Source organism: Labeo rohita, chromosome 18, assembly GCF_022985175.1.
Source record: "Labeo rohita strain BAU-BD-2019 chromosome 18, IGBB_LRoh.1.0, whole genome shotgun sequence".
NCBI classification, from domain to species: domain Eukaryota; kingdom Metazoa; phylum Chordata; class Actinopteri; order Cypriniformes; family Cyprinidae; genus Labeo; species Labeo rohita.
Genome location: NC_066886.1, coordinates 22515252 through 22529666, shown reverse-complemented (window position 1 = coordinate 22529666; position 14415 = coordinate 22515252). Strand labels below are relative to the sequence as shown.

Here is a 14415-nt window from a genome sequence, read left to right as displayed (position 1 = left end):
TAACTTCATACTCAAAGTTTTCATTTTTCTTGACATGTTCCTTGTTCTGCTCCAGAGCTTCTTGAGTTTGTTTCAGTTCATTTTGCTTTAGCTGCATCAGCTCAACACGTGATTTTAGATTGGAGATTTGTGCCTCCAACTGCTCCTCCTGTAACACATCTCTAGTCATCTTCAGGGATTTTGGTCGTATTGTGTCAAGAAACTTGAAGAATTGTGTCATTCCTCTAAAACTGAGATTCCATGATTGTTCCTGTATCATTTCATATTCTTCATCAGCAGCGTCTGACTGACAGTTGTCAAACAGGAAATACACTGGCTGATTCTTGTCATTTACTGCACACTTGATTTCAGCCTCTTTAACAGCCGTCAGGGCATTTTTAGGTGGATATTCAGTTGAGTGTGCAAAGAGCAAGACAGTGTTTTCAGCAATATCTCTTCCAAATAAAGACTGAACAGCATCAAATATGTATTGTTGTCTGTCAGAGAGTCGTTTTTTTGTTGCTTTAATCACCAGACACACTGCATCTATTTCATGGATCCCTTCTGCAGATTTACTTAAACTGTACAAACTCACAGTGATCTGTTTATCAAGATCAACTCCATGTGTGTCTCCATATCCTGGTGTGTCAATGATTGTTAAATGGATTGGACTCTCTTGTAGATAAAACCCATAAACAGTGATGATGGAGGTCTGACTGTGAGCTGATGTTCGGTCGCTCTGATCATCTGTGATCTCAAACCAAATCTTGTCTTCTCTCTTTACACCCAACATGTAGTTGATCATCGCATTGATCATAGTTGTTTTTCCTGTTCCTGTTTCTCCAGCCATCAGAATGGTTTTATGAGGTCAGTTTTTGTCTCTCTCCCCAAAGATCATTTTTCTATATGATTCAGATTGATGCAAATTGTCTGTTCTTGTCTGCAGACGGTATCGAGCAGAAATTCCATCTTCAATTAAGACGCTTTTCTTAATTAGGTCATTTTTGTTCTGTATATAAAGCAATACACAATGATAAAACACAAATAAAATGAACATGTATCAGTGATAAATAATGTTATATTTATAAATCATAACCAAATTTTAAACACCAACATCCCTAACAACAAAGGCCCTTTCAAGTAACTCATCCAAGAAAAAGTAAGCATTATACGTTTATTTTTATTTGTCATTTTTCCCCTTAAATATTAAATGTCATGTTCTAATTATTGAATTACAGTGGTTTGTGTTTTAAAGTTTTTAACCCCTCTACTTTAATCTGATTGTCTGAGAGGTTTTTCAGGAGTGTTGATATTTCACCAGTATGAGGACTGTTCACCATTTGTATCACTCTGGTTTTTTTCTGTGTGAGATCAGTATTTTTCCCAGCAAAAGACAATGGCGGAAGAGCAAACCCACTATAATTTTCAAAATACTACTGTGTCACAGAATGTAGTTTTTTGTTTTGTTTTTTTCTTCAGGCAAGAATGTAGTTGCTTAAACCTCAAGTATGCATTTTGGTTTATAAATTTTGTACAATTTTTCTATATTTTCAAAGTTGCAAGGTCTGGCCTCATAATGTCAGCAGCTCAGTGTCTGTCATGTTAACAGGTTTTCGGGCTCATAAATGTAAAAACATTGTCTGCATTCCCCTGAGTTAGTTTGTGTTAATAAATGCGTCCTGTTACACTTCTCGTTGCCACCGAATACCCTCAGTCTCCCAATGTGATACGGCCGGGAAGCAAGACACAGACAGAAGTTCTGTATTTCCTTACTTCAACTTTATTGGTCTAATACAAGAGTATATATAAGGATATTAACGGATGTTATTCATCTAACCAAAATATCTATGTGCGTCATATGGAACAAAAACAATATTAAGTGTACAGTAAAATATCAGAAATAGATCTGGGTGTACAATAAGCTCTTCCTGTTATTCCAACCAACTATATATTAAACAGACAATAACAAGTGGTATAGGTAGGTGAGATACAATACACAGCAGGGAGAGAGGAAAAAGGGAGGGGGGAGAGAAGTCACGTACAAGCAGGTTCTCACGGACAAGGAGCAGAGAGCGCGACATATTCTTACAGTTTGCTTAAGTGAAAATGCAGAAGGTTCTAGCCAATGTAATTATCAGATCAGACAAATCAGTTCAGCTGTTCTAAATCTAATTCCATTTATGAATATGTCAAAAGAGTCAAGTCTCACCTGGATGTGTTGTCTTGTTTTCTCAAACATGCCTTTAATGCTTTCTTTGTGTTTAAGTTTCTCTTGTGAAGACTTAAGTGCTGTATTGTCACGGGCGTCATGTGCGGGGAATGAGGAGTAGGGACGAGGAGATCAGGAACATGAACATTTATTAGATGATCCACAAATCGAACAGGACCAGCAGGGAATCAGACGCAAACAGTACGCAAGAGACTTTAAGAACCGACAAACCATTGGGGAACAAAACCAAACTTATATACACAGACTAATCAGAGGGAGACAGGTGTGAACAATTACACAATGACGTAATAACTGAAGACAGAACAGGAAAGACCAAATAAGGGCATACATAGGGAAAAAACACAAAAACAGACCACAGGGGTGTGACATGTATAGAGCTCCTCCTAGAATTTAAATAAAAAATCTAAGACACCAGAGATTTATTTAAAATGTTCATATATATATATATAATACACATGTGAGGGTTAGGGTTAGGGTTGGTAATTGGTACAGAGAAATTTGCATGTTTATGACAAACTTTATTTGCCAGAAATAAATACATCTTACCTTACAGGTTGGAACAGCTTCACTGATGGGTCTGAATTTGTGATTGTCATGTTGTTTTGAGTCTCTGCACACGACACATACAGGCTGTTTGTCCTCCAGACAGAAGAGTTTGAGTCTCTTACCGTGTAAACTGCAGATCTCCTCAGATCCTGATGAATGGCTCTCATTTCTCTGCTTCAGGAACGACTCACACAGGTTTTGTAACACAAGATTAACTGAAGGTTCGAGTTTTGAGGATATTTTCCTGCAGACAGGACACTGCTGAGTATCTGTGTTTCTCCAGAACTGATGAAGACACTCTTTACAAACACTGTGACTACATGGCAGAAAAACAGGAGCCTTGAAGATTTCACAGCACACGGGACAAGAAAGCTCTTCTGCGGACACATGTAGTGAAGTCATTTGATTACTGTTTAAGCTCCAGCAGTCTGAACTTTACTTTTCCATTTCTGTGCGATGATCATAAAGTGAATAACCATGAGAATCACAAAGATCTGCTGTCCAATGAGAAACAACCTTCCTGTCTCATAAATTCTTGTTGAATCCTTGTTCTCTTCATTCTCCACTAACCACTGATTCAATTCTCTTTTCTCAAGTGAGAATGAATAGTATGGAGATAAAATAATGCCATAAAGATTTGCACGTGAAGAGCAGGTGTGGTGCAAGTGTACATAAGACTGTAAGCAGAAATTAAATTTGCATGCGCAAGAGAAGCTTTGTAAAAGTGTAAATCGCGTTTCAAGCGTAAGAAAAAAAGTTTTGCAGCATTTAACTGTTACTCGTAAGTGTAATTCATGCATTGTGAAACTGCAGCTTCATGCTTTCGCAAAATAAATAGGATCTGCATTCTTCCGACTTCCATTTCTCCACGCTTACACTTTTGGGACGTTCTTTTCGCTAAAAGACGGTCAAAAGCACTGCAAGCATGTGAACAGTGATTTGCACACGAAAACAACAGTTTAAAGATCTGCAAAACAGATTGACTGAGTAGGACCAATCTGTATGTGTAAAAAAACAAACTGTTGGAAATGTCTAAATGACTTGTGTATGTAGGACACAAAGTTGCCGAAATAATCCAATATGTACAGCTCCGTCTTTCTTTTATCTGCGCTTACACTTTTGGCACGATTCTCTCACTCACTGAGTTTTTGCAAGCGTGATGGGGAGGGCGGGGCCACCAATCAAATGAGACTCTCGCTGACTCCATTTACTCTTATCTGATTGGTTCAATAAACACATCACACGCCAAAACATTTATCTTCATTTAGTTCTTGCTGCCGCTCACTTCCGGTGAAATGGTACATTAAAAGTAAAATAAAATAAAATAAATACACAATATAAGTTGTGCACCAGGCTATGTGTTCATACTGAATTTCAAGCTGTTGCGCTTATGCGACAAAACGATGGATATCTTACCAAGGAAAGCACACAGAAACGTGAAAATGTCGTTTGAAAGAAGAGATTCTAATCTAAAAGATAATATAGGATTTGTGGCTGTTTGTGGCTGTCTGAAGCAGTTGTATGTGTAGGAATATGATAAATTAAAAAAAAAAATTGTAAGAGCTAACGGTTTTGACATCTCGATTCTATTGAGGATCATTCAGTCTGTGATTATCACAATAAAATAATCTACATAGCCAAATTCCTGAGAATGAGAGCTTTCATGTGATATATGACTTGTCTGTTTTGAGAAAAATATAAAAAATACACATTCTTGGGAAAAAATCATCCTAATCTTTAGGCGGAAATTTATGTGTGGGACAAACAAAGTTCTATGCTTAATTTTACTGCTTTATGTATCATAAAACCAGAAGTGATTCTTTGTAAAGATGAGACTTTAAGCTTTCAAATGATACCATATATGGGCTGATACCATATAAGGAAGGCTTTGAAAATGAAACCTTATTATTTTAAACGCGCAGAGTTTAAGAGGTTAAATGCAAATGAGCGTTATAAGTGTTTGTCTTTATATCTTTATCACATTGGTGCACAAATTGCTCTTGTTTTGTAACTAAAAAAAAAAAACCCATTCAGAAGGGAAACCATTAATCATTTTATGCTTTCACATGTACTTTGTAGACGGCCCCTAGCTGACCTAAATGCAAGCTCGCCGCTGCTAAAGTATGTTGCAACATATCGATGAGGATTAAAACAAACTGCGATGTGTGTTCACTTCTACCTTCTTAATGCTTTTCAGATAAGCCACTTTGTATGCAATTGTACTCATTCACTAAGATTGTATTGAAGTTTTTCGCGGCTGAATATCTGTCTAACATCCAACGTCAAATGTCGAACCAACTTTATATCGGTGTCACAGACAACGTGCTAGTAACGTTACCAAAATGATTGGATTGATTACTTTTGCATGTTATCATCCTTGTGTGTATAAGGTGTGTTCAAACTGCTTGTCATTATGTATATGGTCATTTTGTAATGTCTTTTGTGTTTAAGGTGATGGGCAGTTCAAGATTGCTGTCGTGCAAGAAGTTAATGACCACTGTGAGCTACAAATACCCAGAAGAGGCGGCACTTACATTGGAATTCATACAGAAGTAAGCAACACCTAAGTTATGAAATGTGTATCTGTTTATTTAACTGAAAATAATGAAGTATATTGTAAGACATAGATGATCTGACAAACTCATATGACAGATGCAAATGGAGACTATTGGAAATGTAAGTTAAGCAATTTATAAACAAATGTTTTAATTGGCAAGTATTAGGGTTAGCAGTTCATTTAATGAACTTAAAATACTATATGATTGATTTTCCATCTCCAACCTGCATATTACTCTGTAGTTCAGTTTAATTCATTTCATTTTTTTGTCATCTCCATTTCTTTTAGAGAAATCCTGAATGTGGTTTGAGATGAAGGCAACCAAGTGGCTGTGCATTCCTCCAAGACTCTTGCATGAACAATTTTGAAAATCCATGTAATATTTGAGCTTTTTTAAAATTAATGAATTGCATCCCTTCAATGATATTTCAGTTATAACGAACTTCAAAATTCTGTTGTCTGTTATTTATATGCTGTTATTGATGTCTTTATACCTTTCTGGACCCTGAAAATGGTAGTTGCGTAGACTATCAATAGAGGGACAGAAAGTACCCAGATTTAATTAAAAATACTCTTAATCGTTTTTCTAAAAATGAATGAAAGTCTGGAATTGGAATTGTATGAGGGTGAGTAATTGACAGAATTCACATTTTTGTGTGAACTATCTCTCTAAACAATACTGTTTACTCTTATAAGAAAAAAAGTTTTGAATCTTCAGTGTTTTACAGTTTGAAGTTTAAATTTTGTGACCACTTCTTAGTGCAACACCAGTATTGTACAGATGATCATGTTTTCTCTTTTTAAAAATTCTGTCTGTTACTGTTTAAAGCTAAACTGTCTTTTACAATACAGGCATTTTTCAGTGTTTGACACATTGTTAAATGAATTAATTGAGTATTTGATATTGTTTAGTCCTAAACCATTTAAGGCAAATAAAAGCCATTGAATGCACTTTTAAGAATGTTTACATGAAGTAAAAAATAAACCATGTTCAATTTGTATATTGTGCTGGATTTATGAATATTGTGAATAGATTCAGATCTGTTCCTTGTTATTTCAGTCCTACACAAGAACATAATGAAAGCTGTACAAAGTACAAGAGCCGGAGCAGAAGTAAAATGCATAAAGGAAGAGAAAGCAAGAACTTTTTTGTGATGGTCTCAGCAGTTCAGGTGAAGTTAGTAATTCCTTCCACCAAAGAGGAACAGAGAGGTGGTGGTTTTATAAAGTGACTTTGCTTTGTTGTGAGGGATCAAGGCGCCTTTAATTCACTAACCGCATGATAAGGAACAAACTCTTAGGAGAGGACAGTGCATTTCTATTGGCCGTCCTGAAGGCCAATATCACAGATATGAATTTGATGTAGGCACCTACAGGTCGCCAGTGGTGTCAAAACCAGAGGTGGGACTTTCAAGTCACAAGCAAGTCTCCCAAGTCTCAAATCCCAAGTCCCCAAAGAGTTAAATTTACTCGATTTTCAGTCCTGACTTGTGGCCCTTTCCTGATCCAGTTCCCTTTTCCTATCACTTTCATTCCCATCATGTCAAAATTCTTTTTAATTTCTTTTGTATTTCCCAGACCTCCATTTCGTCCTTTTTACTCTCTTATTGATGTCTTCCAGTGTTTTGGCCCTTTCAGGTTCATCGATTTTTTTTTTTCAGCCTCTCAATCAGATAATCAATGTGCTAAAGTGTGAACACAGAATCAGTGTTGTGTGTGATTATTTGCACAATTTCCACACAGTGAAAAGCTTTTGTCACCAGCTTTACCTTCTCTGTCTCTAATTGTAGCAGTTCTTTCTTAATTTTCTTGACCACTGACACACCATCCCTAATTTTGTCTTCATATTTCTTTTTTAAATTTTGTCCTCTTCTCTCTGTCTTTGTTTCATATATTTTTGCTTCTTTAACATGTTTACTGTAGTGGCATTTATTTGTGACAGTGATTATTTTTCATCACGCTGCACCATGAACACAAGATTTCTGGCCCACCAGCAGTTTGTTTCAGCCCCCCCCCATCGCTTTAACGTAATTGTAAATTTTAGATATTTGCATTCATTGCTTTTTTTTCTGCAAAACGTCTTTAGTCATATTTAGGGATTTTGATTTTACATTCTCAAGAAGCTTGAAAAATACTGCTACCCCTCTATTACTGCGATTCCATGATTGTTCCAGTGCCTGTTCATGATCTTCAGCATATTCCTATTAGGAATGTGATTTGCAGTCACCGCAAAATGTGGCAGACACACAAGAATGTTATATGAGGGTGAAAATGACAGATCTGATGGATTTTGATCTTATAGGTTTTAACTACTGTCATTTACAAGACCAGACAGAGAAGTACTGGGAAGTGTGGGTATTTAAAGTTTGGTTCTAATGAGTGTAACAGGTGCAGATGATCAGTGCTCTGGCATTTGAGATCAGAGAGGTGTGGCGATGAGGTCTGGTGCTGATAAGTTGACTGATTCCATGACAAGTACATTTGTGACTTTGGACCACAAAACCAGTAATAAGGGTCAATTTTTTTTAAAACTGAATAAGCTTTCCATTGATGTATGGTTTGTTAGGATAGGACAATATTTGGCCAAGATACAGCCATTTCAAAATCTGTCATCTGAGGGTGCAATGCATTAAATTTTGATATATTTACGGTAGGAAATTTACAAAAAATCTTCATTGAACATGATCTTTACTTACAGTTTTTCTCAATTGCTTAAACACATTTCTTGAAATTATGCCTCTTTTTTGCAAAACTCTAAACACAAATCCGTAACTTCTAACTCAATTCCCCGAACTTACTATATTCAGGTCAAAATGAAGCTCTCCACTCAAAACAACTCAATCTTGCTGAAAAAACCCAAACTTTGCTCTTAGACATGACACACAAACCCTTAAAAAACACACACAACACAGTTTTACACACTGATGAGATCAATTCAAAACAATACTACGAAAACTGGTAATAAGTGTTGCTTGGGAAAAAAAAAAAATCACATGATGAACACAAATGTATGCATTTGCAAGTGTTTTAATCCTTAATTTACAGTTTTTCTCATTTGCTAAGACACGCTCAGTGAAACTGGGATTCATTTGATCTTCATCATCACAAGTAATCATAAGGTTAGCACAGGAGAAGTCTTCTCTTTCAAATGCCTTAACACTTTTTCATTTGTTTCACACATTTTTCACACCCTTTGTCAAAACAGTCACCACAGATCTCATTGAAAGATCCCAAACTCCATTGGATTCACTGTGTTGAACAAAAGGAAAACATCTATTAACAGCTGATAGAAAGTACTTGCATAATTATGAATATTCAATGCACCTGTGTGAAACTTGTTTGCACAACTCTTCAATCAGCAATCAATCCTCATCCCTCTACAAAAGATGCCACCTCTGTATTGCTATTTGCAAGCATGGATCAAAGAGGCAATAGGCATGGAAGGAGAGTAAGAGGCCATGGCAGAGGGGCCCGAGGAAGAGGAGTTTGTATGCGTGGTGGAGGAGCTGCAGCAGCAAGAGGACAAAATCGAGCTCAAGTTCCAAATGAAATTCGGGCAACAATTATTGATCATGTCATCAATCATGGCTTGTCCTTTAGAGAGGCTGGACAAAGGGTCCAGCCCATTCTGAGTCGGAGCACTGTGGCATCTATTGTCCGGCTTTTTCGGAATGAGAACAGGTAATTCACAGTGTTACTGTAATGTATACCACTGTGTATTTCAGCTTTACTGCATTGCCCTGTTAGCAGAACAAACTGTGTCTACAGTAGGGGTGTGCAAAGCAGCCGGTATTTGTATCTGTATTTGTATTTGTTGAGGGGGGGAAAGTATTTGTATTTGTATTTGTATTTGTATTCGAGTAAAATTCAAAATAGGCGTAAAAATCAATTTTTTTTTTTTACGTTACACTTCTACACACTTTTTTGGCTGGTGGAGGACCAAGAGATATCTCAGCAGCAGCCACACTCTTTTCTATTTGGTTGCCCAAATCCATGTGAGGAGTTTCAACTAAGTTAATGAGTGACGGGAAGCTATGCTAAGGTTAACTGGGGAGTCGCTCTCTAAACGTGGGGTATTAAAATTGCTTTTGAATGCGCGTGCGCGTTTTACTTTCGGTTTCGTTTTAACGATAGCGCGAAACTCTCTGCGGTGCTGAGCGTGCATTCTACAATACAAGACATTAATTTAACAAAGCAATTTAAAAGTGTTGGGACACAAACGGGATTTTGAAAAGTGTGTCCCCAGTGGAAATTACGCCCCTGCGTGAGTGTTATCTTTTTATGTGAATGTATGCCAGAATGTGCGCTGTATCACAAAATATAGTATATTTCTTCAAAAGCAGATTGTGGAGACATTTTAATTGTCCACAATCAAAAATCGTCATATCACACACCCCTAATTGCAATGTAGTTTGTGCAAATCTGGAACAGAGGTTGGTTAAGAGAGAAAAAAACGGCCGGTTCCGAGTTTCAGTGGAGCGCAGTGTCAGTGACAGGGAGTGATTTACGGCTAATATCTAAAATCTGCATTAAAGTTAAGAATGTAAAGATCAAGTTTAGTTAGTTATGTAATGTTGGAGAGAACGGCGAAACTTTCACTGTATCAGCTCAGTCTGGGCAGTAGTTAGGCTAGCGAAAGTTTTGTAAAGAAATAAAAACAAGTCGCACCACAACGATTTCTCGCACAAATGCTTCCAAATATATTTTGAGGTCACGCAGATTAAATTTTGGGAGCATATGGGAGCAATTTGGGAGCAATTTCGAGCCCTGCCCCCAACCCCTCCGACTCCTGAATGTCACTCGCTCATGCGGGCATGCACTGCGGTCTCATGAGGAAACGCAGCTTTTTAATATAAAGTTTTTCTTGTTCCCGAATACAAATATTTTTTTTTAAGTATTTGTTCGAAATAAGTATTTGTAAAAAACACGTTATTTGTGCCTTTCCGAATACCGTATTCGGCTTCGGCTCCACCCCTAGTCTACAGTAATGCAGATGTTTTATCAATCCCATTTATGTGACTGTCATACAGTAATGTCAATTTTGACATGCTTTTTGCTTTTACTTTATAGAATCCACACATTACCACACACTGGTGGCAGAGGAAAGATATTTCGTATTGAACAGGAGTCTGCCATTGTAGATATGGTAGTGGCAAACAATGCAATCAGACTGCGTGAAATCCAGGCAGCAGTAATTGCAGATCAGGGAGTATTTCGAAATATAAACAGTGTGAGTTTGGCAACTAGAGATCGAGTCCTTAAACGAAACCATGTCAGAATGAAGCAGCTGTACAGAGTTCCATTTCAAAGAAACTCTGACATCGTAAAGGAGGCACGATTCCAGTATGTGCAGGTACAGATTTTTTATTGGAATACCTTGTTTACCATAGTTGCATGCGACTGGAATAATTTGCTTCATGAATTTGCTCTTTTTCTTAGAGAATAATGGAGTTTGAAGCTGAAGGGGCACATCACAAATTCATTTTTGTGGATGAAGCCAGCTTCAACCTCTGTAAAGTGAGGAGACGCGGGAGGAACATCATTGGGCAGAGGGCCACTGTCACAGTGTCCGGTCAGAGGGGTGCCAATATCACCATGTGTAGCTGCCATCTCCAATGATGGGGTCCTTTGCCACATACCAACTATTGGCCCAAACAATACAGAACGCCTCATCACATTTCTGGATGCATTGAAAGAAATACTGATTCCACCCGAAGAGAGCGGGCTGTTGAGGCCTGGCATGACTCTGTATGTCATAATTTGGGACAATGTGGCTTTCCACCACTCTCGCCTTGTGAATGAATGGTTTGCAGCACAGCCTCGTATTATGATGCAATTCCTCCCTGCATACTCGCCTTTTCTGAACCCAATCGAGGAGTTCTTCTCTGCTTGGAGGTGGAAGGTGTATGATCACCGGCCATATGAGCAGATGCCCCTCCTGGAGGCAATGAATGCTGGTTGCCTGGCAATAGGTGCAGAGGACTGCCAGGGATGGATACGGCATGCAAGGAGGTATTTCCCTCGGTGCATTGCAAGAGAAAACATTCAATGCGATGTTGATGAACCTGTGGCATAATCGGCAAGAACGAATGGACTAAATGTGAAAGATCTGAAAAAAATAATAATTGTGTGTATATATATATATATATATATATATATATATATATATATAATATATTTATATATTTATTTATTTATTTATTTATTTTTAAAAAGGTATTTCCACCCATAAGTGTGTGTGTGTGTGTGTGTGTGTGTGTGTGTGTGTGCACCTGGTATTCATCACGTTATGGGGACGTGTCCCCACAAGGATAGCAATACCAGTAAATTTTGACCTTGTGGGGACATTTGTGAGGTCCCCATGAGGAAACAGGCTTATAAATCATGCACAAGTTTTTTTTGAGAAAGTAAAAGTGTGCACAGTCTTCTGTGAGGGCTAGGTTTAGGTGTAGGGTAGGTGTAGGGCGATAGAAAATACGGTTTGTACAGTATAAAAACCATTACGCCTACGGAATGTCCCCATAAAACATGTAAACCCAACGTGTGTGTGTGTTGTTGTTGTTGTTGTTGTTGTTGTTTTTTTTTTTTTTTTTTTTTTCCAGGTTTCTTTGATGAATAGACAGTTCAGAAGCATAGCATTTATCTGAAATAGAAATCTTTTGTAACATTATAAATGTCTTTATCATCTTTGATCAATTTAAAGGGCGTTTGGTCAAGTCGAGTTTACAAAAAAGATGTATGAGCTGAAACTTGCAAAAGAAAATGGTCTGCCACATCCTACTGCTGTCTCTCGTTCATATTCTGCTTCATATTCGTTCATATGCTGCTGTTCTGTGGCCACGGATTTGCGGGTCTTGTTTTTATCTCCTACAGATGACTTGCAGGACCCTGTATGTTATGCTAAATTAGTTTTAATCCTTTAACCAACACAGTTTATTGTCTCCATTGGCAACACGCACCATTTGTGTGGATTGCAAGTGACGTAGCAGGTAGCTGAGAGTGCAGGTGGCGATTGCGAGTGGCAATTTAGTTTCTTTTTTCTTGTCTTCACCACCTGGCTACTGTTGTAAAATGTTGAGAGATTCGATTAAAAAAAAAATAAATATATAAAATAAAGTAAAAAATAAAATAGACTGCAAATTACATCACTTGCGGAAGTGCAGGTGTCTGAGAGTGCAGGTGCATGTCTGCAGCCAGACCCTATTGGCTCTTTTTACTTGCGTTGCAATAGTTTGAAGTGTACAGCGGCTCTAGTCCACAACCCGTTGAGGTATTTACAGATCACAATCCACTTGTTTTTCTTCAACGTATGTGCAATAAGAATCAAAGACTCATGCGTTGGGCACTTATCTGCCAAAGTTTTAATTTACAAATAAAATACAAGAAGGCTGTTGAAAATGTCACTGGGGATTCATTGTCTCAGTGCTATATGTAAACATGTTACCATGTTTATTCCTATGTGTGGGGGTGTTACAACCCTCTTTTGCCTGATTACTGACACTGTTCTAGATTGCCCCTTTCAAGTTTGTTTGCTTATTGTAAATAATTTGTATGTAAGTGTAAATAGTCAGAGCTTGGGAAGGTAAGGAGTCTGACGCCTTTTTGTTTATTGTACCTCCTTTTTGGACTCTGTTTTTGGTTAGGGAGTTAGAGTAGAATATTGTATTTTTATTTTTATTTTCTTTTGTTAAGATTTAGGAAAGTGGATTCTTAAAAGACCATTTTGTTTGTTTTTTTGGCCGAGTCTGCTCCCGAAGAGATTTCCCAAAACATTTATACTGCGTACTGGAATTTGCTCTTTTTCATTGTTATCATTAAAATTTCTAAAAAGATCCCTTGCTTCACTCTCTCATTTCATGTGGCATTCTTTACCCCTAGACAGGGAGTAACACAGCAAAGGTGTGCAACATCTTTTAAAATTATCCAGGGCCGCCTTCTCGTTTAAAACCACTGTTACATCAGTTTGGGGGAAAGGTAATTTCTCTTTCTCTTTGTCCAGCATATATCCCAGTCACCATCTGTTCTTCATCAGTGGCCTAAAAAAATATTAAGTAAACAGGCAGAAGACAATGGAAACATTTATTTTCTACAAATAACTCATATCAATTAAAAAATAATGAATCTATGTCTCTGGTTTTGAACATCTGCTTGCCGTACATTGTCTTTCCCTCTTTTCTAAATAAGCCGAGAAATCGCCTCCTCACACAAGTAGGCTTCTGTGGTGTTAGATTCAAAGTTGGTTTGAGTTCTGCAAAAAACAGACATCAGTGATTTAAATAAAATGTAAACAAGTCATCATACTGTTGTTGCATCAAACGTGAAGTAAACAGGCAGGATACAACAGAAACATGTATTTTCTAAAAATAACTCACATCAGTCATGAAAGAATGAAGCTCTCCTATGTCTCTGGCTTTCAGCATCAACAAAAAAGCAAACATTCTTTTACTATTAGCCAAAGATCAAAAATTGATAACATGGAATTATGAACTTTATTCCCTCTTTTCTGAAGAAGCCGAGGCGATCGCCTCTTCACACACACAGGCTTCCGTGCTGTTAACTCCCGGCGTGGGCACAATGAAGACTCACAGCTCAACCAGTCTGAAATATTACATGCACAACACTACTTTTAACAATTAAAACTTCATCAACCTCAAAATAATTAGGCTAGTTTTCTTTAGGAGACTACTTTCAGTTTAATCGCAAAAAAGAAGTTTATGAATTAACATGTAAATATGTTAATAACCCTCTATTAACACCTACATTTTCTGTAAATATGACATAAGAAACTCACAGACGTTGTATTAAAGGTATCTTTTCCGTTCAGTAGAAGACTATTAAGACTATTAATTTCTGAGGCAAAAACCACGTCAGTGTATTTTTCAATAAAAGCTCTTTTGCGACTTTTCCCATGTTTCATGAAATCTCAAAATACTCCTGGACACACATAATGAATGATGACTTTACATTTTTAATCTTTACTTACTAAAAATCGTCCTTCACTCGCTTCCATCTAGACGCTGAGAAAACAGTGGCTTCTTGCACTGGTGACATCCAAGGTAAACTAGATGTGCGTGCTTTCTCTCGGGTCTGCTTTCCTAATCCA

The 14415-nt window shown here is 37.4% G+C and overlaps 1 protein-coding gene across 1 annotated transcript in view; it reads right to left on the bottom strand.

The window, feature by feature from the left end:
- LOC127180553 (uncharacterized) overlaps positions 1 to 3157 on the bottom strand; it is an 8037-nt gene extending 4880 nt beyond the window's left edge. The window contains exon 1 of the mRNA XM_051134682.1: positions 2756 to 3157. Within this exon, the coding sequence (XP_050990639.1) occupies positions 2756 to 3157 (402 nt within the window). The remainder of the gene's footprint in view (positions 1 to 2755) is intronic.
- Between the last annotated feature and the right edge of the window lie 11258 nt (positions 3158 to 14415).